We start from the raw sequence: 23,414 nt of genomic DNA, 5'->3' as shown, positions 1-23,414 counted from the left end.
TCATGACAAGGCCAATCATGACATCAATGAGTCCCGTCCTCACCGTCCGAGGAGGGATCCCACTCGACCGTCCACCCAGGAGGAAGCTGGGGAGGCCAAGTGCCATAAGAAGCAAACTCAGGGGCTTCAACATCACCTGAAAGATGTGCCACAAGCAAGGCTGAGCAACTATGCTCAACAAGACTTAACCGACAGGTGGTAACTACTCCACCAACTTCTAGACATGCAAGACTTTTTGGCTGAGGGGTTTGTTTTGCCAAAAGCGACTACAGTAGATCCTTACTTTCAATATTTTAGCCACAAGTTCTACGTTCACTTACCAATCTAAGTTAGCAGCTATACTAAACAATCAATGGTTTCCAAGAAATCGGCATTGCCCTTCGATGTCATCCCTACACTTAGGTCCTGTTTGGCATGGCTCTAGCTCTAGGTGGAGCTGCTCCACTCCAGAACTCCAGGTGGAGCCAGCTCCACTCCAAAACTCCAGAAATAAAATGGGGTGTTTGGCTAGATAGGTGCTCTCAGCTCCAAAAAAGACCGATTTCTGTGTAGATTGCCATTGTTGCCCCCCAATTCAAGCCCTACTTGTCATACGCCCCGACGAACAGCTGCATGCCTACCTCAAAGATACTGGCAGCGACGTCCTCGCCGTACACCACGGACGCGCTGCCGCGACCGCCACTGGCGTCATCGGCCACGACGAGCTCGACGCGGAGCTGCACCCCTCCCTTGTCCACCGCGACGGCCCGGAGGAGGGGCAGATCTCCTGTGGGCGGCCCCGGGGCCGGGGCGGCGATGGGGCCGGCCGGCGGCAGCCAGTGGTGGCCTGGACAGCCACGGGGCCGGGTCGGCGGCGGGGCCGGGCGGCGGCGGGCTATGTGGCCATGAGGCCGGGGCGGCGACGGGCAGCGGGGCTCGGTGGCGATAGGGGCAGGGCGGCGACGAGCGGCGGGGCTCGACGGTGACGGGCGACGGGGGCGGGCAGCGACGGGGGCAAGCAGCGACGGGGGCGGGCAGCGACGGGCGACGGGGCGGGGCGGCGACGGGCGGCGGGAAGGCGGCCACGGGGCCGGCGGCGGCGGCCACGGGCAGGCCTCGGCGATTGGCGGGGCTCGGCGACGGCGGCGACGGGGGCGGGGCGGCGACGGGCGGCGGGGAGGCGGTAGGCGGGGCGGCAACGGGTGGCGGGAAGGCGGTAGGCCACAGGTGACGGGGGTGGGGAAATAGGCATGGGTGGGAGCTCGGGAGGAACAGAATGAAACGTTTTTTGTGTAACCAGTGGTATTGGTGGGTAATTACCCACCAACTCCACGAGAAGGTTCAAAATAGAGAGTTTTGGAGCAGCAAAAGAGGTGCTCCAAAACTCCACCTCTATTTGCACTACAGCTCCATGGAGTTGGCTGCTTCATGGAGTTTTGAAGTTGAGGTGTTTGGCTAGATTTTTTGGTGAAGTTGCTGGAGTTCTGGAGTGGAGCCATGCCAAACAGGCCCTTAGTTATACATAACAAGACACATTGCTCTCTTAAGTATTTATCATTTAAAGTTCAAGTCGTGACCGGCTACTTTTTCATCATGGAAAGACTAGCAATAAAGAACATTCCACAATAAAAATATATACAATGCTCTTGAACTTAAGTGAACTTCAGACCTTTACCTTGTTCCATCGTGAAGAGTTTTTCAAAAGGATGCAAATCCAATATAAGTGAAATTCTCTTGCAAAAACTCATGGAAACACTCATCTCATCAAGTCACTCAAGCTTATACTAGATTATTTTCAACCTATTCTACTCATATATGAAGATGGAAGGCTCATGTGGAGCTTGGTAGGTAAAAGCAATCCTAGCAAAACATCATAACTGAAATATTGTCAAACTAAGAGAAATCTCTATTGGGATTACTGAGACTTGTCAACAAGTACATGGAAAATAAATGTTGGAGAGGGAGAGGGATGAAACACACACATTTAGATAAGTGGACATGTGCAAGGGAAAAGGGTGATCACGAGATATAAATGAAGTTCTCGTAATCGGATTGCACATGGTTGGAGAATGAGTATGGATCAATTCTTAATCTTGAGAGCACTGGGAACTTTAATGAGGCTCAAAGAACTGAGGAGCATTTTATTCTTTTTCTCCTTTATATTTTTTTCTTTTTCGTTCTATTTTTCCTTCTTTCTTCTTTCTTTATTTTTCCTCATTTTTTTTTCTTTTTGCTCCTCATAACTTCTTGCAACATAGTACTTTACTTAGCAGTAGTCAGAGATAATGCGATGACTCCTTCCCCATGCTTAGATGATACTCGTCCTCAAGCATGAAAAGGAAGAAAGATAAACCGATGATGTACCAAAATCTTCGATCTTCTCCAAAAAATTATTTTATTCCTCTAGAGGGACTTCCACGCTAAATTTCAGAGGGAACACAGGGGGAAACACCTCAGGCCGATTGGCCAGAGGGTGTCCAAGCCGATCGGCCTGGCCCCTTCTGGCCTCTGTTTTCTTCACTTTTTATTCTCCGTACCGGTGGACGCCTCTAGGTCTTGATTTTCTTGAAAAGGCACTAATTAATCTTCTGAATTTTTGTCAAAATATTTTTCCATACTCAATAATAGATTGTGGTGAGGGAGGTAGTCACAAAAATGATAATTTGGGTTTAGGTTGGGTGCCCATAAAAGTTTGTGAAATTTCCAGTGTAGAAACTAACAATGCATGGATAGAAAGGCTAGCAAGAAAAAGGTTTACACAAAAGAGATGGCCAGCTTCTAAGTCTCATACCATAAAAAGCAATATTAATCCAGCTCATCAAAATATAAGTTTGCAATCTAAAGCTTTCATCATGAAAAATCATGCATGTATATAGGCTCTGGTAGGTAGAACTTTGCAAGAGATTCACAAATGTGTAGATAGCATATGAATTAATTTTTAAATAAAAACAAACCAAGTTATCAAAAACTTAAATCAAAGAGCACATAGAGCTTGTGGGTCTAGAATTTTGTCATTTAACCTCCACAATTAAAAGAGCCGGTAATTAATCAATTTAAGTTCATTAAATAAAGAGCAATTAGTCAATTCATATACAATATTGTGTAGGTAAAACAAAGCGGCAACCTTCATCATTTTTCTATAAGCAAGGTTATACCAAAATTATTATCATCGTGGTGAGCACAAGGTGATCATGATTTATTGAAAATAAAACTAGGTTGTACTCCTAGTAGCCATGTTATTATAGGAAGAGGTATACAAAGCATACATCGAATTTATGATTGAAGGCTTATATACACAGGCATTTAGAAAGAGATGTACAAAGAGAAGGTTGAGGAAGAATTTATCGTCCTTTTGATGCTTGTAATGAAGTGTAGCGCAGCATCCCCCATGCTTAAGCATTGTGCTTAGCATGGAAGAAGAAAACTGAGCATCTTGTGGCGAGTTATTTCAAGTGCCAAGTGGCTGGTTAGTATAAGAATATGTATGAAAATACCATTTAAATGGCACTAAAAGTGTGTCAACAATGAGCATCAACGGTCACCAAGCTATTAGCGGAGGCAGGAGGCAGGCATGGACCAAGCCCCTCTGTCTTACAGTTTTCCACTGGATAATTAAATTCAACCAAATTTTAAAAAATTTACCACTGTTGGTCCCCTAACAATGAAAAAAATGAGTTCATGACTATGCCCGTGCACCAAGCTCCAGTTCTGACACCGGCTGAAGAGGACGCTGTCAATCCGGATTCCGGAGCCGGTAGGAGGAGCTGTTCGTCCCTGTATTACGCAACGCTGCCGGTTGCAGCTTTGCGGAGGATTGCTAGACATACTGGCTCTTCGGCCTCTCGATCCCGAAGACGATGGCAGAAAGCCAACGGAGAGCGATCATGCCAAAATGTTAGCAGCAAATCAATCAGGCTCGTTCGTAGTTTCCTCAACTAAGCGGCTAAGCACCATGACAAAGCACTTTCTAAGCAAATAATGTCATTATCATCGGAGAGTAATCCACTTTATTCATGGTTGGTTGCCTTCCCGAGTGGCTAAGGGAGGATTGTAATACTATTTCAATTCAGCTAAAAGAAATTTTATTTGCTAAAATGAAAAAATTCGACTATCAAATTTATTGTGAACAAGTTGCAAGACTCAAAAAGTCTATATTTATTGTGAACAAATGTTTAGAGGAAGATATAGGCCAGGGTTACTCTTGTTTAATGGTTTTGTAATAACAGAGATGAATAATTTATAAGTAGATAGTTATAGTTATATAGGTACTTTATTTGGTTAATTTTCATAATGGAGTATACGAGTAATTTAGATCGTAGATTATGTAGTTGTAATCCCTTTGATTATCTTGTTAGCAGTGATGATTAAGTGTTGAGACCGAGCACAGAGCACTTGCGTCATGTGCAGCAGACCTGCAATAAATCCTTGAGATGGTCACGCATGCTATTAAGCCCTTGTTTAGTTCCCAATTTGGGAGTGGCAAAATTGGCATTTTACCATAAATGCGTAACTGTAGCATTTCGTTTGTATTTGTGAATTATTGTCCAAATATTGACTAATTAGGCTCAAAACATTCATCTCGCAAAGTACAACAAAACTGTGCAATTAGTTTTTTATTCCGTCTACATTTAGTACTTCATGCATCTACCGCAAGTTTGATGTGATGGGGAATCTTCTTTTTGCATAGTGTCAAAGTTGGAAGTTTGGAGGTAACTAAACATGGCCTAACTATTGTAAGCATGTGTAACTCGCAGAAGATAATAAAATGTTGCGACTGAAAGCTGCTCAGTTCCTTCGTCCACCTTCAGCCATGGAAGACTGGCTCTACCACTCCCTCTCCATCACCTTCTGCCTTGCCGTCTCCCTCCTCCTCTCTTCCCTCCGGCCAGTCACCGGAAAGCCGCCGCTCCCGCCCGGTCCTCCACTGCTATCACTGATTGGTCCGCTCATCTTCCTTGGCCGGACCAACTTCAGCATCGAGCGGATCATCAGCGCCGCCCGGTCCCGGTACGGCCCGGTCTTCACCCTCTACCTGCTCCCGTCTCGCCCGGCCATCTTCGTCGCCGACCATGCCGTGGCGCACCGTGCCCTGGTACAGCGTGGCGCGGCGTTCGCCGACAGGCCGCCGGCCAACCTCCCGTCCCGGATTTTCTCCAGCAACCAGCACAACATCACCTCCGGCGCGTATGGCCCGCTCTGGCTCGTGCTCCGGCGCAACCTCACCGGCAAGGTGTTCCAGCCGTCGCGCCTACGCCGGTTCGCCGGTGCTCGCCGGCGCGCCGTGGCGGGGCTCGTCGCCGGCGTCACTCGGCAAATGAGCGCCGACGGGGTAGTTGTCGTCGAGGGGCTCTTGCACCGGGCCATGTTCCGCGTGCTCACCAGCATGTGCTTCGGCGAGGGACTCGCCGCCGACGGCGTCGTCGCGTCCGTCGAGGCGCTGCAGAGGGAGTTCTTGACGTCGGCCATCGGCTTCCAGGTGTTCGGCGTGTGCCCCGCGGTCACCAAGCTCGTGTTCCGGCGCCGGTGGAAGAGGATGCTGTCTCTCCGGCACCGGCAGGAGGAGCTGTTAGTCCCTCTCATACGAGCGTGCCGAGCGCAACGCGACACCGCCGTCGCCGGCGACAGCGCCGCCGTTGACTCCTACGTTGACTCTCTCCTCGGCCTCCGAATCCCCGAAGACGGAGGAACCCGGAATCTCACTGATGGCGAGATGGTGAGCTTGTGCTCCGAGTTCCTGGTCGCCGGCACCGACTCCACGGCGGCGGTGGTGCAGTGGATCATGGCGAACCTCGTGGCGCAGCCGGAGATCCAAGGAAGGCTCCGGGCTGAGATACGCCAGGTCGCCGGCGCGAGTATCCAAGAAGAGCACCTGCCGCGGATGCCGTTCCTCCGCGCCGTCGTGCTGGAGGGGCTCCGGCGCCACCCGCCGGGCCACTTCGTGCTGCCGCACGCGGCGACAGAGACCGACGGCGGCGGCGTGACGCTCGAGGGCTTCAGCGTGCCGAGACACACGTCGGTGAACTTCACGGTGGCCGGGATGGGGCTGGACGAGGCGGTGTGGCCGGACGCGCGGGCGGTTCCGGCCGGAGCGGTTCCTCCCCGGCGGCGAGGGCGCGGACGTCGACCTCACCGGCGGTAAGGAGATCAAGATGATGCCGTTCGGCGCCGGGCGGCGGATCTGCCCGGGGATGGCGCTGGCGCTGCTACACCTGGAGTTCGTCGTGGCCAGCCTCGTCGCCGAGTTCGAATGGCGAGAGGTGGCCGGCGAGCCGGTGGAATTCGCCGAGAAGCAGGAGCTGTCCGTCGTGATGCGGCGGCCGCTCCGTGCCAGCGTCGTCCGGTGCACAAGGAATGAACGAACGTGAGCTGCTGAGCCAACCTGACACAGTTCATTGAAAGTATTTCTGCTACCTGCTTGCTTGCTTGTTTACTGTACATGGGTTAGTGTGGTGGTAAGGAGCGGCGGCAATATTTTCTATTTTTCTTTCTTTGAAGGGAGTGGCAGAAATATATGGTGAAACTATATCAAAAATTGAGAAAGAAAATGCTAAAGCCAAACGATGCATTCGTACATTGAAGAGAACAAATCGCCCGGTCCTTGTGATCGTGTTGGGCCTCTACCTTCGGCGAGGACAAAGGATTCAACAAAATGAAGAACACTAAGACTATCAATCCATTGTTCAATGGGGTAGGGCTCCCTTTGATAGTATTTCGGAGGGTATTTATATTTCATAATCACCCTTACTCAACCACTACATTCCTGGAATATACTTTACACGAAAGTCATTTGGAGGTCACGCTTCTCACGCCGCCCTACAGTCACGCTTCTCACGCCGCCCAACAGCTCTACGAATCACGCTCTCACACAGCTCCGTGAATTCCGCTCCTCACAACTTCGCATCCAGGGTCCTGACCTCGCGCCCAAGGTCAACTCAGCCTCGAGGGTCATGATCGCCTTAACTTCGCGACCGAGAAACGCGCAACCTCGCGCCTCGCTTGCCGACCAAAAAGTGTGATCCTACACAACATAACAAACAACTAGGCACTCGTGGTTAGTTTCGAGTGCTCGAGGTTAGGACCATTCGGTTTAAAGAATGGTGAGTGCTACTTGGCTTTGGGCCGAAATTCAGTGTTTCGAGATTAAGATTGCTTCTTCGCACCGTATTCTCTAGCCGAGGTCAATGAGTTCTGTCCGAGGTTGAGTATTTCGAGAAGCTGTGTTAAAACGTTGGTCCTAACGACCTCGAGGGTGACTGTCATTTTGGGCAATCCCCAACAGTAGCCCCTCGTGGGCAAGGTTAGACACCGACAACTGAACTCGCGACTTGAGGATTTCTTCCCAAGAAACATCACCCTCGAGCATTGGTTCGAAATGAGCCAACGATTGCCTTTTCGGTGTGACGTGTCAGCCGGCTATTGGGTGACCCTTCGCATTTGGCTCGTGGTTATAGGCGTCGTTTCACGCCCTTTTACCGCGCCTATAAAAGGGGGGTGCGGGTCGCTTTCACTTTTACCTTCGCAGTTGAAATCCCTACGCTCTTGCTTTTGCTTCGCTGCCTTCGCGCTTTGAGGTTTGAGCGTTGCATGCTGTCATCCTTGGCCTCGAGGATCTCAAAGGTATCAAGGTTACCTACATCTTTTTCCTTATCCTGATCATTCTTGCTTTCATTTTCTGATGTGATGTCTTCAATGTCTTTGCAGCTGGCTCGCATTATTCAGACTGCAAGACCTATGACTTTAGAAGAGTTTGCCGAACAAGCCAGGCTTCGCAACGAAGCTAGGCCATTTGATAAGGTTGAACAAGCTTCAGAGGATCAGAGTATAGGGAAGGTTGTTATGACAGCAGCGAGGTTGACCTTTGGTGAGGAAGGCACCGCGAGCAGCGCCAGGTCCAAAGCTAGTTCTGAGGATCTTGGCAGTAAGGGGGGTGAAAGTGGTGAGGAGGGTGAGGATCTTGGCAGTGTTGACGCTCAAGTGTCAGAGTTGGTGCCTGCTAAAGAAGTCTACATCCCCACCATGCGATTCGGGAGATCTTCCATCTCTGCCAATATGATAAAGTTCTATGTTGACAAAGATTACTTCCTAGAAGGAGTCGTCTAGGCACCTGGAGATGAAGTGATCCCAGAGCCCAGGCACGGCGAAGCTGTTGTGTTCAAGGATTTCTTCACCACTGGCCTAAGGTTCCCGTGTGACAAGCTGCTACCTTCAATTCTGGACTGATACCGAGCGAAGCTGCATCACCTGACACCAAACTCCTTAGTTGCTCTGTCTAAGTTCTACTGGGAGCAACACACGTTTGGTGGTCATGTTGATGTGGATGGGTTTGAGCTCCATATCTAGAAGAAGAAGGTTACCTTTGATGGTGAGGAACGTGTTTTTGAGAATCATTTTGGATGTTGTACCTTTGCTACATGGAGAAAGAATGAAAGGCAAGGCATCAAGAGGATCGAGCTTTCGTTTGCCAAGAGGAATAGATGGGACGACAATTGGCTCAATTATTGGTTTTATCTTAAGATTGATATGGTCGAAGCTGCTAGCCAGACTCAGCCCTTTTACCCCTTTTATACGCCACTGGGGCCCATGGACATCTCCACAACTCCTCCATTTACAAGGTTGAAGGTCGTTAGGGAGTGCGAGGGTGCCTTCCTTGTGGCCTCAAAATTGATCATTGGGTGGGACCTCATTGAGGAGTTCTTGGCGGCCAATGTTTGGCCTCTCTCCAACGAGTGGCCTTCATTTGAGCTCGTTCCCAAGGCTATTTCGTGGAGTATGAGTACACTCCTATGCCCTTGCTTTGGAGTGGAGCTACCTGAGGCAATTAACCCTAGCCTTTTTCCTGAGGAGGTTGAAAGGCACGCTGTCATTATTATTAGTCCAGTCAGCGAGATTGAGCAAAAGTCAATCAAGAAGATTGTTCCCCATGAACTTCGGATGAACCAAGTATTCGATGAGCTCGGCATTGAAGCGCTGCCGCACCCCAAAACCCGCAAGGCCTCGAAAAGGTTGCGCGAGGCTGGTGGTGGCGGCAGGGGAAAGAAAAGGAAGATTGAGAGCACCACTTCCCGTGAAGACACTTTGAAAAAGGAAAGTAGCCAACCCAGCATTGTGCTCGAAGCTGCAAAGGCAAAATTAAAAAACCTCAAGCCTCAAAGCCCAGAAAAAGAAAGAAAAATTGGAGCAAAGTTCTTTGAGTGAGGTTGCGAGGTCATCTGCTCGGCCTGTTTCCAAATTGGCCTCTAGTGCAACTAAACCTGAGCTTGAGGCTGTCGGTGCTTTGGCCGGAATGAAATTAAAAAAAGTCTGGAAAGAAATCCCAGGTGGCCAGGGTTATGGAGGATGAAGATAACATCGAGGTAGATGTGGATATGTCAGTCGGTCCTCATGTCGCCCACGAGGCTGTTACTCTTTTGGAGGGGTCTAAAACCGAAACTACCGCACCCTCGCTTCGTCTTGAGGCTACACTTTTGAAGGAAAAAATTGAAGAACTTGCCAAGGAGCTTAAGATGCTAGCTTCGAAGACGGCCAAGTCAGGTAAACATGTCCTTATCCTCTTGCCTAGGTTATGATTCTTTGATTGTGGTGGTGCCTCACTAAGGTTTTTGATGGAACTGGAGAGAACCATCGGTGCTCCTAGAGAGCTGTATAGGGAGCCTCGCCTAAAACTTAAAGTGAAATGTTATGCTGCAGATTCTAAACTATCTCCATCCTTGGCAAGCTTCAACAAGGCCTTCGGGATGGAACTTAGGACGGAGCTTATGCTGTCCACATGCCTGGGTCAAGTGAGGATTATAATACGTACAACTTACCCTTGTTGTGGGGGGCTAAAACTCAAGAGGGGTTGCGTGCTGTAGAGCAAACGGTGAAAGAGACCCTCAAAATGCCTGAGGTGATAACCGGCGAGGCTAGCCAGGCAAAGGAAAAAAAAGGAGGGCGAAGCTAGCCCTATGGATCTTGAGAAACTCGATGTGGCAGCTGAGGTTGATGAGGAGGACAAATCCTTTGATCCCAAAAGTAAGCGGCCTTTCTTGAGATTGGTTTCATCTGCACTTGACTTTTTGGTTGTGTTGTGAGTTGACATGTTTTATTTTGGCAGAGTATGAAAATTCAGTTAGGCCCCGTTTGGTATGAAGGAATTGAAATCTATTAGTGGAGTAGGCTAATTTATGTTGGAATGTGGCATTCCACAACTTTCCAAAGTTTATATATAAGCCTATCTTAAATTCATGGGGTGGGAGATGGAAATTGATTCTATAGATTATGGTTATTAGAATGGAATTCAATTCTTATAGCACGCTCTTAGACTCGCTTCTCTATGGTAGAAGTGCAGCATATAAGTATCTCTCCCATATCACCAACTATAATATACAACTATATTCCACATACAATTATATTAGCTTAATTAATTTGTGTCTAAATTATGATTATTATGATGGAATTCAATTCCAATGATCCAAACGGGGCCTTAGGCGTTTTAAGGAAGAGGACTTAGTGAGGATGAGCGCTACCCTTGGATACAAGGTGACTTGCTATTCTGTTCTCTTGTTATTTCATCTTGTTATTATTTATCCCTTAGAATGTCTTCATATGGGTGCTTTGATTCTGTAGTCTGTAATCATTGAGAAAGTTGCTAGGGAGAAGGCCATGGCTAGACAAAAAAAGCATGCTAGTCCAGAGTGGTAGGGTAATGCAGCTCGAGGCAAGGAATGCTCAACTTGAGGAGCAAGTCAAAATTTTGCTTGGTTTGAAAAACGAGCTCACGGAGATCAAATCTGGTCTTGAAAGGAACAACTCCCTGCTGAAAAATACTTGCAGTGAGCTTGTGGAGAAAAATGACGAACTTAGCAAGGAGACATACTAAAACATCGAAATGGCCAAAATTGCAAGACACTCACAAATTAGTTACGGTCCTCATGAGTGGAAAATTTACATAAACATCGAACGTGCGCAAGTATTCATTCTCTAACTTCGCCAAGGAACACTAACGCCAGCTTCCTGTGTTTCATGCTCCGCCTTGTCAGCTTTGATCCGAGCCATTTGGGAGGTCAGGAGCTGGTGCACTCTTTCTTTTAGCTGGAGATATGGATAAGCATGTTAGTCACTTAGTCCATACTAGATGAACTGGCATCTGTCGCTAACATAGGCAAACAGGTATAGACTGAACTGATAGAAGACTCGGTATGAAGTTGGTATGAGAATAACTAACCTCTTTAACGCCGATTTCGCTCTGCACAGATACCCGGAGGGCACCTTCTGGACCGAATTTTCTGTATTGTGTCACATCTTCATCAGCGTCGTCAAAGCTTATAGGCGCTTTCTTGCCCAAAAGATCGCATTTGGATATAACATCGATCCATAGGCGATCACCAAACCTTTCCTTCATATGCTTGTACGTTGTGTACTGTAAAAGAACATTATGTTTATTACAAACCATTTCAAGTGAACGAAAGCAGATCTTGTGATTTGACATGTCAGGCCAAGGGGTTTCTTCTGTTTGATCTGGGAAGCTAGCATGATTGCTATCCCATAGAATGAGTATAGATGGCAACAAAAGCTCTGAAGAAGTAAAGCAAAGATGTACCTGATCGGCTACTGAGGTTCCACAGTCTTCGGATAGATCGTGAACATACAGGACAGCGATCGGTAGATAAGACAGGACAGCAAGTGTCAATCTCTCTATGTTATTTCTGTCATCTGTCAATCCCCAAAACAATAGCAGATCAGAGCTTTTGGTGCACATGTATGTGCCTGTAGCAAGAATAAACTAAATCCCAAAAAGAGATGTCCTAAGTAAATGTTAATCTATGTCAGTTCTACTAGAAACCTTGTCTACTACAGTATTGTTTTTGTATTTATCCAAGTACAAGGTAAAATTAATCCTATGGACACAAAAAGAGTATCATACATTTACACATGAAATGCACACAGTCTCTGAAATGACTAGCTTAACAAACAGAGTCTTGACTCACCATCATGCCTCGTAAGTAGTCCTGGAGTGTCCGTAACCTGCAAAATGATGTCTTCGTTCAGTTGTGTCCAAAAAAAAACAAGTGGCAAAATTGGTGGTGGAATCTAATATTCTATGAGCAGGGTAAGCAGAAAGGCAAATGCTTGAACCTGAAAACGCTCATGATTGGATACAATGTGACCCATTAGAATCCCTCTTGTCGTGAATGGATAGCTGCAGACCTGCAGAAATGCGAGTACAAAGATACATAAAAAGTAATTCAGTAATGAGCTAACTGTAAAGTGCAGAGAAGACTATTATACCCATCAATGCTTGAATGATTTCATCAAACAAACTCAAGAATCAGAACTAAAAGTCACACATTTTCACTAGAACGTATCTTTAGGTCCACGATAGAGAGAAGAGTAATGCTACTAAGAAAATCCACAAAAAGATGTAATTCCAGAAGCACACCAACAAACAGATTCTTTGATACAGGAACATAATGAATGAGGCATAGACACTGATAACTTCTGTTTGATAAAAAGTAGTAAGTAGTAACTACAGACAACAAGTCAAAAAAGAGAACCACAACTACTTACGATTACACATTAGGAATAGACAATTGCTTGTGAAACTGTGTTTACCAACATAAAAAAACAACTGAGCTGAGCATTACCTCAGGCTTTCCAGATGATAATATGCGGACTAATGATGACTTTCCCACATTGGGCGATCCAACTAGACATAGTGTCGGTATATGTAGATCAACAACAGGCATAGAACGCAAAGCCTGAAGTAATCAAAGATTAGTCAGATGCATTAATATAGCAATAAATAAAAATAATAATAATAGAACCCTAATAAAGAGCAGAAAAAATGAACCATGAGAAACAAAAATCATTCTTCTCTAACTTCAAAGAAAGACAACTGCAGTAGATACCTTTGCTACATTTACTAAATCATCAATGGCATGCTGTCCATGCTGGAAAGCTTCTTCAAGTCTCTTTTTGCCCTGCAAAAGTAAACAGACACAAAAGTAAGGACTTCGGAATACAACCAGAGTCACTTCCAGATAAAATTTGACAATGATCCATAAGACACTGAAGGATCAAGAACAGCAACCATTTATACAAGTTGAGACTTGAACAAACCTCAGCGAGGCGCTCCTCTGCTTCACGTTTTGTTGTTGACTGTCAAGGTCAAATATATACATCAGGAATCAAATTTCATAATATTTCCTAAGAAAAAAAATAACTTGTACCCAAATTCCAGCTCTGGGAGCTATCGCAAGAATGTCAAAATATAGAAGATATTTTGTTAAATAGAGATATACAGATCTGATTTTAGACAAAACAGCATCCCACATTTTCCCTGTATTTTTTACTAGAATGTTACACTGACACGGAGAGTAACTTTCAGGCCCTTATGATTTTATTAGCCATAAGAACGAACAAACTGCTAATGATCATTGTGAAAATTCAAACCGTGCTTTTGAAACTTTGATAAGTAAGATCAAAATAATCCATTAGACTGAAATTGTGGTACTCAGTCAGATGGTTTCAGAACTAAGATAATTCTGGGACATGAGTTTCAAGCATGAACATACAAAAGACGATATGTATGACTGTGATTAAAATATAAATCATTTTGCATATAATTCTAACCTTAGCACACACTGAAGCATGTTGCTTTCCAACAGAAGTAATCCTTTTCCTGAGAGCATCGACTCGTCCTAGAACCTGCAGGGCACTACCAACATCATAATAACTCAAAGAGTGGAAGAGAAAAGCATCATAGTATACACACTTGAAGAAAGTATTATCCACGTCAAGTTGATAATGTGTTTCAGTAACATCATGGACAATCTCATACTAATACTAAAACCAAGAAGACAGTACTCTGAGAACTATACCTGCTCATAATAACCCTCCCCAAAAGTCAACTCAATGAGAGACCTCTCATAAGGATGCAAATCTCTCCTCTTAGGGAAGTTTTCTGTGTATGTTCTCAGTGGTACTGAAAGTTCCTGACAAACGAGGGTCTCTCAGTAATCAAAATGAACGAACTGAGTCACAAAGGGACGACACAACGGACTTACTTTCATTAAGGCATCAAGTTGTTTCGCACCTTTGTTCCTTTCGCGCTTAGCGATATTTGCTATGCCTACATCACATGTGGATCATAAAGCAAATGTCTGGTGTTGAAACCAAATGGTTAAGAGAATGACCTTCACTCTTCAGAGCAAAGTGTGATACTAACTACAAAATGATAAGGTGAAGCTTACCCTTTGTCGGTGGCACATTTCTTGATTTCCTTTGTGCTGACATAAGTATATCGGTTGCAGGCATCACCATTGGTATTTTTTGAAATGCACCAACTGTTTCATGTTTTCGCACTTCTCCCTGAAAACAGGTATAAGAAGCAGAATAGCAGGTAAACACGATAATAAACTTACACATGCATTTCAGCTGTAGATATATACAAATATGCTAATAAATCACTTTTCCTAACAGAAGACATTCTTATTTTGTGGAATGATTCAAATAAACAAGCGCGTCAGAAATGAATCGATTAGACAGGGAAAATTAAAGGGAAATGCTTTGTGTCCAACCGTTTGACTACAACTTAAGTAAAACCATGCACTTAAACAATCCAGTGTATTCATGAGTTTTCCATCTAAGTGATTCTAACCACTAGCCCTCAGTTGTACTCAAGATTAAATACACCAGGAGCAGGGACCTACAGTTTTCAGAACAGCCATCAGCTTTACACTGTTTCCCATTTCATTTAGTAGGAACATTGGTTTCGATGTTTTGCCCTGTTAAAAAAGGGCATACCCAGTGCGAAAAGCTCCCACACAAGGTGGGGTCTGGGGAAGGGAATTCCTAGACAGCCTTACCCTTGCAAAATTCTTTTAAAATTCTGCAAAGAGGCTGGTTCGATGTTTTGCCCTGTTGTACATGAAAAATTGCATTACTTATAAAATGTGAGAAAATAGTTTACCTTTGCACCATCTAACTCTCCCTGTAATCTGCCATCCAATGAAACACTACATGTTGTGGAGTGTACTCGCCGACACAAGTAGACTGCTGAAACCCCCGGCTCCAGAGTAGGTAAAAAGCCTGAGTTTGAAAGCAGTAACGGTGGAAAATAATCAAAACAATATCTGGAAACTGAAATGAAAACACACCACAAGAATAATGCTTGTTGGAGCATTATTCAGACTGATAAGCCTAACTGGCAATGGGCATTTCATCAAACACCTTTCTGGTAACCATTGCCTATGAAGGAGGAGGAAAAGCTAAGGAGGGAGCTCAGGAAGACCAACTGCAGCATAAGAGGAACCATTTCCTCAACTTTATTGGGTCAAATACCATGTGGAAACTGGTGTAGTAATCACGCAAGAACAGCACGTAGGTTCCAACAGAAACGAAGCGCGAAGTTCACCGCGCAAAGCAGCAACCCGCGCGAGAAAACAGACCGCCAACGGCGTGCCCGTGACTAGCTCCACCTAGGCCGTAGTGAACGGGAACGGCGGTGGGCATTCCGTCGAACACCCTGCGTGCGAGGGTGGGCGGGAGAGGCGGGGGCGGATAAGACAACAAACCTTTGGGGAGGCGGCGGTGGTAGGCGCGGCTCGCGGGCGCGGAGTGGGGGAGGACCGCGGTGGCGGGAGCAGGAGAAGCTCGGCATGGAGGGCGCGGGCGGAGGTGCTGGAGGTGGAACACCGCGCGGCCTCCTGCCGCGGCTCGCATCGCTGCAGTTGCCGCCGGCAGCAAGCGAGAGCGCTCCTCAAGTCCGTCGTACTGCAACGGATATCGCTAGCTCGGGACTCGGGTGGAGTTTTGCTGCGCGGCCCACGGAAAAGGAGTCGCTTGGGCCAAGAAGATTAAGTGGTGAACGGCCCAACTTAGTTACAGATTTCTTTTGCGCCAAAAATGCACGGCAAATTTGCGAAGTAACGTAGTACGGGCGTTGCAAATTTTCATGGTTTCCAATTGAATATTTGGCATTTTTTTAGTGAATATAATTACTCAGTGCTTGCGGCCTTTAGCATATTGTGCCATTTTCGTTTCGTTGTTATTTATTTAAAGAAAGCATTTTTTTCACGACCGTGCCTTAACACGTATTTCATTAAAAGGGAAGAACCAAGGTTACAGTTTGGGACTTTGTCATCTAGATGGAATGATGCCCAACAGAGACATCATTAGTAAGTAGCTACATCAGCACCGTTGTGCTTTAGAGAAAGCATTGAAAAGCTCTTTTAGTCACCAGTTGCTCCGATGAAAACAGGAAATACTGATCCTTGGATTCAGTCTTAGAAGTTACAAACACACCGTTCATGTATGAATTACATGCCAACCTTCAGCTATGAGCTTGTGTCCATCTTTCAAATTGGTCTCTTTGCAGTTTCCAAAGCTCTTGCATCTTCAGAGTCAAAAACCCATGTACAGTAAACAAGCAAACAAGCAGGTAGCAGAAATATTTTCAATGAACTGTGTCAGGTTGGCTCAGCAGCTCACGTTCTTTCATTCCTTGTGCACCGGACGACGCTGGCACGGAGCGGCCGCCGCATCACGACGGACAGCTCCTGCTTCTCGGCGAATTCCACCGGCTCGCCGGCCACCTCTCGCCATTCGAACTCGGCGACGAGGTTGGCCACGACGAACTCCAGGTGTAGCAGCGCCAGCGCCATCCCCGGGCAGATCCGCCGCCCGGCGCCGAACGGCATCATCTTGATCTCCTTACCGCCGGTGAGGTCGACGTCCGCGCCCTCGCCGCCGGGGAGGAACCGCTCCGGCCGGAACCGCCGCGCGTCCGGCCACACCGCCTCGTCCAGCCCCATCCCGGCCACCGTGAAGTTCACCGACGTGTGTCTCGGCACGCTGAAGCCCTCGAGCGTCACGCCGCCGCCGTCGGTCTCTGTCGCCGCGTGCGGCAGCACGAAGTGGCCCGGCGGGTGGCGCCGGAGCCCCTCCAGCACGACGGCGCGGAGGAACGGCATCCGCGGCAGGTGCTCTTCTTGGATACTCGCGCCGGCGACCTGGCGTATCTCAGCCCGGAGCCTTCCTTGGATCTCCGGCTGCGCCACGAGGTTCGCCATGATCCACTGCACCACCGCCGCCGTGGAGTCGGTGCCGGCGACCAGGAACTCGGAGCACAAGCTCACCATCTCGCCATCAGTGAGATTCCGGGTTCCTCCGTCTTCGGGGATTCGGAGGCCGAGGAGAGAGTCAACGTAGGAGTCAACGGCGGCGCTGTCGCCGGCGACGGCGGTGTCGCGTTGCGCTCGGCACGCTCGTATGAGAGGGACTAACAGCTCCTCCTGCCGGTGCCGGAGAGACAGCATCCTCTTCCACCGGCGCCGGAACACGAGCTTGGTGACCGCGGGGCACACGCCGAACACCTGGAAGCCGATGGCCGACGTCAAGAACTCCCTCTGCAGCGCCTCGACGGACGCGACGACGCCGTCGGCGGCGAGTCCCTCGCCGAAGCACATGCTGGTGAGCACGCGGAACATGGCCCGGTGCAAGAGCCCCTCGACGACAACTACCCCGTCGGCGCTCATTTGCCGAGTGACGCCGGCGACGAGCCCCGCCACGGCGCGCCGGCGAGCACCGGCGAACCGGCGTAGGCGCGACGGCTGGAACACCTTGCCGGTGAGGTTGCGCCGGAGCACGAGCCAGAGCGGGCCATACGCGCCGGAGGTGATGTTGTGCTGGTTGCTGGAGAAAATCCGGGACGGGAGGTTGGCCGGCGGCCTGTCGGCGGCGCCACGCTGTACCAGGGCACGGTGCGCCACGGCATGGTCGGCGACGAAGATGGCCGGGCGAGACGGGAGCAGGTAGAGGGTGAAGACCGGGCCGTACCGGGACCGGGCGGCGCTGATGATCCGCTCGATGCTGAAGTTGGTCCGGCCAAGGAAGATGAGCGGACCAATCAGTGATAGCAGTGGAGGACCGGGCGGGAGCGGCGGCTTTCCGGTGACTGGCCGGAGGGAAGAGAGGAGGAGGGAGACGGCAAGGCAGAAGGTGATGGAGAGGGAGTGGTAGAGCCAGTCTTCCATGGCTGAAGGTGGACGAAGGAACTGAGCAGCTTTCAGTCGCAACATTTTATTATCTTCTGCGAGTTACACATGCTTACAATAGTTAATAGCATGCGTGAGCATCTCAAGGATTTATTGCAGGTTTGCTGCACATGACACAAGTGCTCTGTGCTCGGTCTCAACACTTAATCATCACTGCTAACAAGATAATCAAAGGGATTACAACTACATAATCTACGATCTAAATTACTCGTATACTCCATTATGAAAATTAACCAAATAAAGTACCTATATAACTATAACTATCTACTTATAAATTATTCATCTCTGTTATTACAAAACCATTAAACAAGAGTAACCCTGGCCTATATCTTCCTCTAAACATTTGTTCACAATAAATATAGACTTTTTGAGTCTTGCAACTTGTTCACAATAAATTTGATAGTCGAATTTTTTCATTTTAGCAAATAAAATTTCTTTTAGCTGAATTGAAATAGTATTACAATCCTCCCTTAGCCACTCGGGAAGGCAACCAACCATGAATAAAGTGGATTACTCTCCGATGATAATGACATTATTTGCTTGGAAAGTGCTTTGTCATGGTGCTTAGCCGCTTAGTTGAGGAAACTACGAACGAGCCTGATTGATTTGCTGCTAACATTTTGGCATGATAGCTCTCCGTTGGCTTTCTGGCATCGTCTTCGGGATCGAGAGGCCGAAGAGCCAGTATGTCTAGCAATCCTCCGCAAAGCTGCAACCGGCAGCGTTGCGTAATAGAGGGACGAACAGCTCCTCCTACCGGCTCCGGAATCCGGATTGACAGCGTCCTCTTCAGCCGGTGTCAGAACTGGAGCTTGGTGCACGGGCATAGTCATGAACTCATTTTTTTCATTGTTAGGGGACCAACAGTGGTAATTTTTTTAAAATTTGGTTGAATTTAATTATCCAGTGGAAAACTGTAAGACATTCCACTGTAAGACAGAGGGGCTTGGTCCATGCCTGCCTCCTCCCTCCACCAATAGCTCGGTGACTGTTGATGCTCATTCTTGACACACTTTTAGTGCTATTTAAGTGGTATTTTCATACATATTCTTATACTAACCAGCCACTTGGCACTTGAAACAACCCGCCACAAGATGCTCAGTTTTCTTCTTCCATGCTAAGCACAATGCTTAAGCATGGGGATGATGCGCTACACTTCATTAGAAGCATCAAAAGGATGATAAATTCTTCTTCATCCTTCTCTTTGTACATCTCTTTCTAAATGCCTGTGTATATAAGCCTTCAATCATAAATTCGATGTATGCTTTGTATACATCTCCCTATAATAACATGGCTACTAGGAGTACAACCTAGTTTTATTTTCAATAAATCATGATCACCTTGTGCTCACCACGATGATAATAATTTTGGTATAACCTTGCTTATAGAAAAATGATGAAGGTTGCCGCTTTGTTTTACCTACACAATGTTGTATATGAATTGACTAATTGCTCTTTGTTTAATGAACTTAAATTGATTAATTACCAGCTCTTTTAACTGCGGAGGTTAAATGATAAAATTCTAGACCCACAAGCTCTATGTGCTCTTTGATTTATGTTTTTGATAACTTGGTTTGTTTTTATTTAAAAATTAATTCATATGCTATCTACACATTTGTGAATCTCTTGCAAAGTTCTACCTACCAGAGCCTATATATATGCATGATTTTTCATGATGAAAGCTTTAGATTGCAAACTTATATTTTGATGAGTTGGATTAATATTGCTTTATGTGGTATGAGACTTAGAAGCTGGCCATCTCCTTTATGTAAACCTTTTTCTTCATTGTTAGTTTCTACACTGGAAATTTCACAAACTTTTATGGGCACCCAACCTAAACCCAAATTATCATTTTTGTGACTATCTCCTTGACCACAATCTATTATTGAGTATCGAAAAATATTTTGACAAAAATTCAGAAGATTAATTAGTGCCTTTTTAAGAAAATCAAGATCTAGAGGCGTCCACCAGTACGGAGAATAAAAAGCGAAGAAAACAGAGGCCAGAAGGGGACAGGCCGATCGGCTTGGACACCTTCTGGCCAATCAGCCTGAGGTGTTTCCCCTCTGTTCCCTCTGAAATTGAGCGTGGAAGTCCCTCTAGAGGAATAAAATAATTTTTTGGAGAAGATCGAGATTTTGGTACATCATCGGTTTATCTTTCTTCCTTTTCATGCTTGAGGACGAGTATCGTCTAAGCATGGGGGAGTCATCGCATTATCTCTGAGTACTACTAAGTAAAGTACTATGTTGCAAGAAGTTATGAGGAGCAAAAAGAAAAAAATGAGGAAAAATAAAGAAAGAAGAAAGAAGAGAAAATAGAACGAAAAAGAAAAAAATATAAAGGAGAAAAAGAATAAAATGCTCCTCAGTTCTTTGAGCCTCATTAAAGTTCCTAGTGCTCTCAAGATTAAGAATTGATCCATACTCATTCTCCAACCATGTGCAATCCGATTACGAGAACTTCATTTATGTCTCGTGATCACCCTTTGCCCTTGCACATGTCCACTTATCTAAATGTGTGTGTTTCATCCCTTTCCCTCTCCAACATTTATTTTTCATGTACTTGTTGACGAGTCTCAGTAATCCCAATAGAGATCTCTCTTAGTTTGACAATATTTCAGATATGATGTTTTGCTAGGATTGCTTTTACCTATCAAGCTCCACATAAGCCTTCCATCTTCATATATGAGTAGAATAGGTTGAAAATAATCTAGTATAAGCTTGAGTGACTTGATGAGATGAGTGTTTCCATGAGTTTTTGCAAGAGAATTTCACTTATATTGGATTTGCATCCTTTTGAAAAACTCTTCACGATGGAACAAGGTAAAGGTCTGAAGTTCACTTAAGTTCAAGAGCATTGTATTTATTTTTGTTGTGGCATGTTCTTTATTGCTAGTCTTTCCATGATGAAAAAGTAGCCGGTCACGACTTGAACTTTAAATGCTAAATATTTAAGAGAGCAATGTGTCTTGTTATGTATAACTAAGTGCAGGGATGACATCGAAGGGCAATGCTGATTTCTTGATTAAGCAAATATCTTGGACTTGCTCGAGGATGAGCAAGATTTAAGCATGGGGGGATTGTTGACGCTTGTTATTGACACACTTTTAGTGCCATTTAAGTGGTGTTTTCATACATATTCTTATACTAACCCACCACTTGGCACTTGAAATAATCCTAGTATTGCATACGCGTTGTTTTTGGAGGACATTATGTTTTTGTAGGAAATTGGACCTAGAAGTATATTTTTGGATAAAGCACTGAACGAACCAGTCGAAGATGAAAGCCAATGGACATAGAAAGGGCCTAGGCCGATCGGCCTAGAGGAGCCCAGGTCAATCCGCCTAGGGTCCTCTGGCGCCCCCTAATGCCCATCTTTAGCAAGCAATCCTCCAAAATGACTTAAGGGCTAAGTTTGTGAAAATGTGGCAAGGATCGCTTTGGGATCAAAGAGGAATCAAGGAAGATCAAGCGGAGATTTGGAAAGTTATTGAAGATCAATCTCATCCCAAAGCTACCGATATGCCAGGCCTACATGCAAGTGAAAATAAGACTTCAGAACATCATAGAAAACTTGGCGATGAAGTTGGACGCGAGATGACAAAAGGAAGGCTTAGGCTGATCGGCCTGGACCCCCTAGACCAATCGGCCTAGAGTGTTTCCTCGCCGCCTCACCTTCCAATTTAAGCCACGACACCTCTAGACTATAAATACTCCAAAAATCCACCGAGCCCCCGCATCCATCCGCCGAAACTCGACGAAACCAAAGGCATACACCAAAGGGAGCTGAGGGCCACCGCAAGTCTTTGGAGTTGTCTAGGAGATGGCTTAGGCCGACCCTAGCTGCCATGGCCTCCTTGTGCGGTTGTGCCATGGTGGAGTTCAGGAGAGCCAGTAGTAGGTCATCGATGGTATGTACTCGGAGGTAATGATCTAAATACATCTATTATATGAGCAATGTTCTTCATATCATCCGATCTATTGGCGACTCATTGTCTCCTTAGTCTAATACTAGTTTAGACTACATAGCATGCTTTATGTAATCTTGGTGATTAGATCTAGTGTGTCGATCCTTCATGATAGCTAGACATGTTCACATGTGTTCATGCCCTTAAACTACCTACGCTGATAGTGGGGATCATGACAGGGTCTGCTTCCGTGTTGGATAGGGGTTTTCGGGAGGTTGACCGGAGGTAGTAGTAGTTTAAAGATTGCTTTGGATGAGATGCATGATGTGCTTGGTCGTTGGCTAGAACTACAACTAGAAGATGATAGGCTCTTTCTACCCTTGGTAGTGTTATATCATATATATTTGTGGATGTGATCTACACTTATTCATGTCATTGATCTTTACAATAAGTTTGCCTTCATATGCAATCAATGCTTCGTGTTAGGATAGATCCGTTATATTAGATGGAAAACCCTAGTTTGCTGCTGATCCACGGATTGACAGACCTTGGATGGAATACTCCAATGGAAAAGCTACGATGATCCGTGCACTTGCTGTTCACAAACTGGCATGCTAACAGCTATCAACAGTGACCACCAACCATGCACTGAACATCTAGAATTTGAAGCAACGATGACTACCATGGTGAGAATGGCATCGAACTACCGCAATAACCAGGCGCTGATTTTTTTTAGATTAAGGAAAAATCCAGCCTCAACATTCACGAGAGTGAATGTCTACAACCGTAGATTACAAAGACTGACTTAGTTCTTAGACCAACAAACATGCCACAAGGCAAGACACAGGGTTTTTCTAACAGAAACGTTCAAACAACTAAACAAATAGCATCAACTATGATAGATAGACCCTATGGCCTAATTCTATTTATATTTTTGCAACTCCATCCAAATCTTTTGAAGACTTCCATGGCAATGACCTCCATTTGGGTGGTAATGGATCCTGGCCCTCATGCCTCCTTCACAATCCAAATTAGCCATATCTATTTGTAGTTCAAAATTATATATTATTATGGTTCAGCCCTTAATGAGCCCGGTCCTTAAATTTCTAAGCTAAATTAGAGGTCCCTTTACCACCCATATGGTGACAGCCCGCCTTTAGGACATTGCCCGCTTCCACTTTAGACATTTGTGACCAGTTTTTGATCCAATACGTCACTCTGAACAGTATCTGCAAAGAATTGTTAGGGCTAATTCTTTTGAAAACCACATCATTCCTACTCAACCACATGGCCCAACAAATAGCTGCTGCACCAATTAAAATTTGGCTTCTGCATTTTCGAGGAAAACCCCTCATCTAGGAACCAAACACATCAGATGCACTTGAAGGCGCTTGAAAACCAAAAGAAATAAAAATAATGTTCCAAAGGAGGTGAGCCATATGACAATAAAAAGAGTGATGGATAGACTCATCAGAGCTACAAAAACAACAC

The 23,414-nt window shown here is 46.1% G+C and overlaps 2 protein-coding genes, 1 long non-coding RNA gene and 1 pseudogene across 3 annotated transcripts; 2 read left to right on the top strand and 2 right to left on the bottom strand.

Annotated features, from left to right (window-relative positions):
• The first annotated feature begins 4,700 nt into the window (after positions 1–4,700).
• On the top strand, positions 4,701–6,486 carry LOC117860345 (cytochrome P450 89A2-like; annotated as a pseudogene).
• A 2,329-nt stretch (positions 6,487–8,815) lies between these two features.
• Positions 8,816–11,425, top strand: LOC117861537 (uncharacterized). The gene is made up of 3 exons (XR_004641799.2): positions 8,816–9,510; positions 9,667–9,990; positions 10,073–11,425. It is a non-coding gene; the product is annotated as an uncharacterized lncRNA (long non-coding RNA).
• On the bottom strand, positions 10,818–15,746 carry LOC117861533 (nucleolar GTP-binding protein 1). The gene is made up of 14 exons (XM_034745107.2): positions 15,534–15,746; positions 14,930–15,048; positions 14,211–14,328; positions 14,025–14,089; positions 13,839–13,952; positions 13,591–13,665; positions 13,078–13,116; positions 12,867–12,938; positions 12,603–12,716; positions 12,094–12,165; positions 11,946–11,982; positions 11,558–11,670; positions 11,183–11,377; positions 10,818–11,049 (listed from the first exon to the last, which is right to left on the bottom strand). The coding sequence occupies exons 1-14, from the start codon at positions 15,679–15,681 to the stop codon at positions 10,939–10,941; spliced, it is 1,392 nt and encodes a 463-aa protein (XP_034600998.1). The 5' UTR covers positions 15,682–15,746; the 3' UTR covers positions 10,818–10,938.
• Positions 15,747–16,080: 334 nt separating this feature from the next.
• On the bottom strand, positions 16,081–18,100 carry LOC117861532 (cytochrome P450 89A2). The gene is made up of 2 exons (XM_072294650.1): positions 16,450–18,100; positions 16,081–16,354 (listed from the first exon to the last, which is right to left on the bottom strand). The coding sequence occupies exons 1-2, from the start codon at positions 18,036–18,038 to the stop codon at positions 16,267–16,269; spliced, it is 1,677 nt and encodes a 558-aa protein (XP_072150751.1). The 5' UTR covers positions 18,039–18,100; the 3' UTR covers positions 16,081–16,266.
• Positions 18,101–23,414: the final 5,314 nt, after the last annotated feature.

Source organism: Setaria viridis, chromosome 6, assembly GCF_005286985.2.
Source record: "Setaria viridis chromosome 6, Setaria_viridis_v4.0, whole genome shotgun sequence".
NCBI classification, from domain to species: domain Eukaryota; kingdom Viridiplantae; phylum Streptophyta; class Magnoliopsida; order Poales; family Poaceae; genus Setaria; species Setaria viridis.
This window is presented reverse-complemented; position numbering and strand designations above follow the sequence as displayed.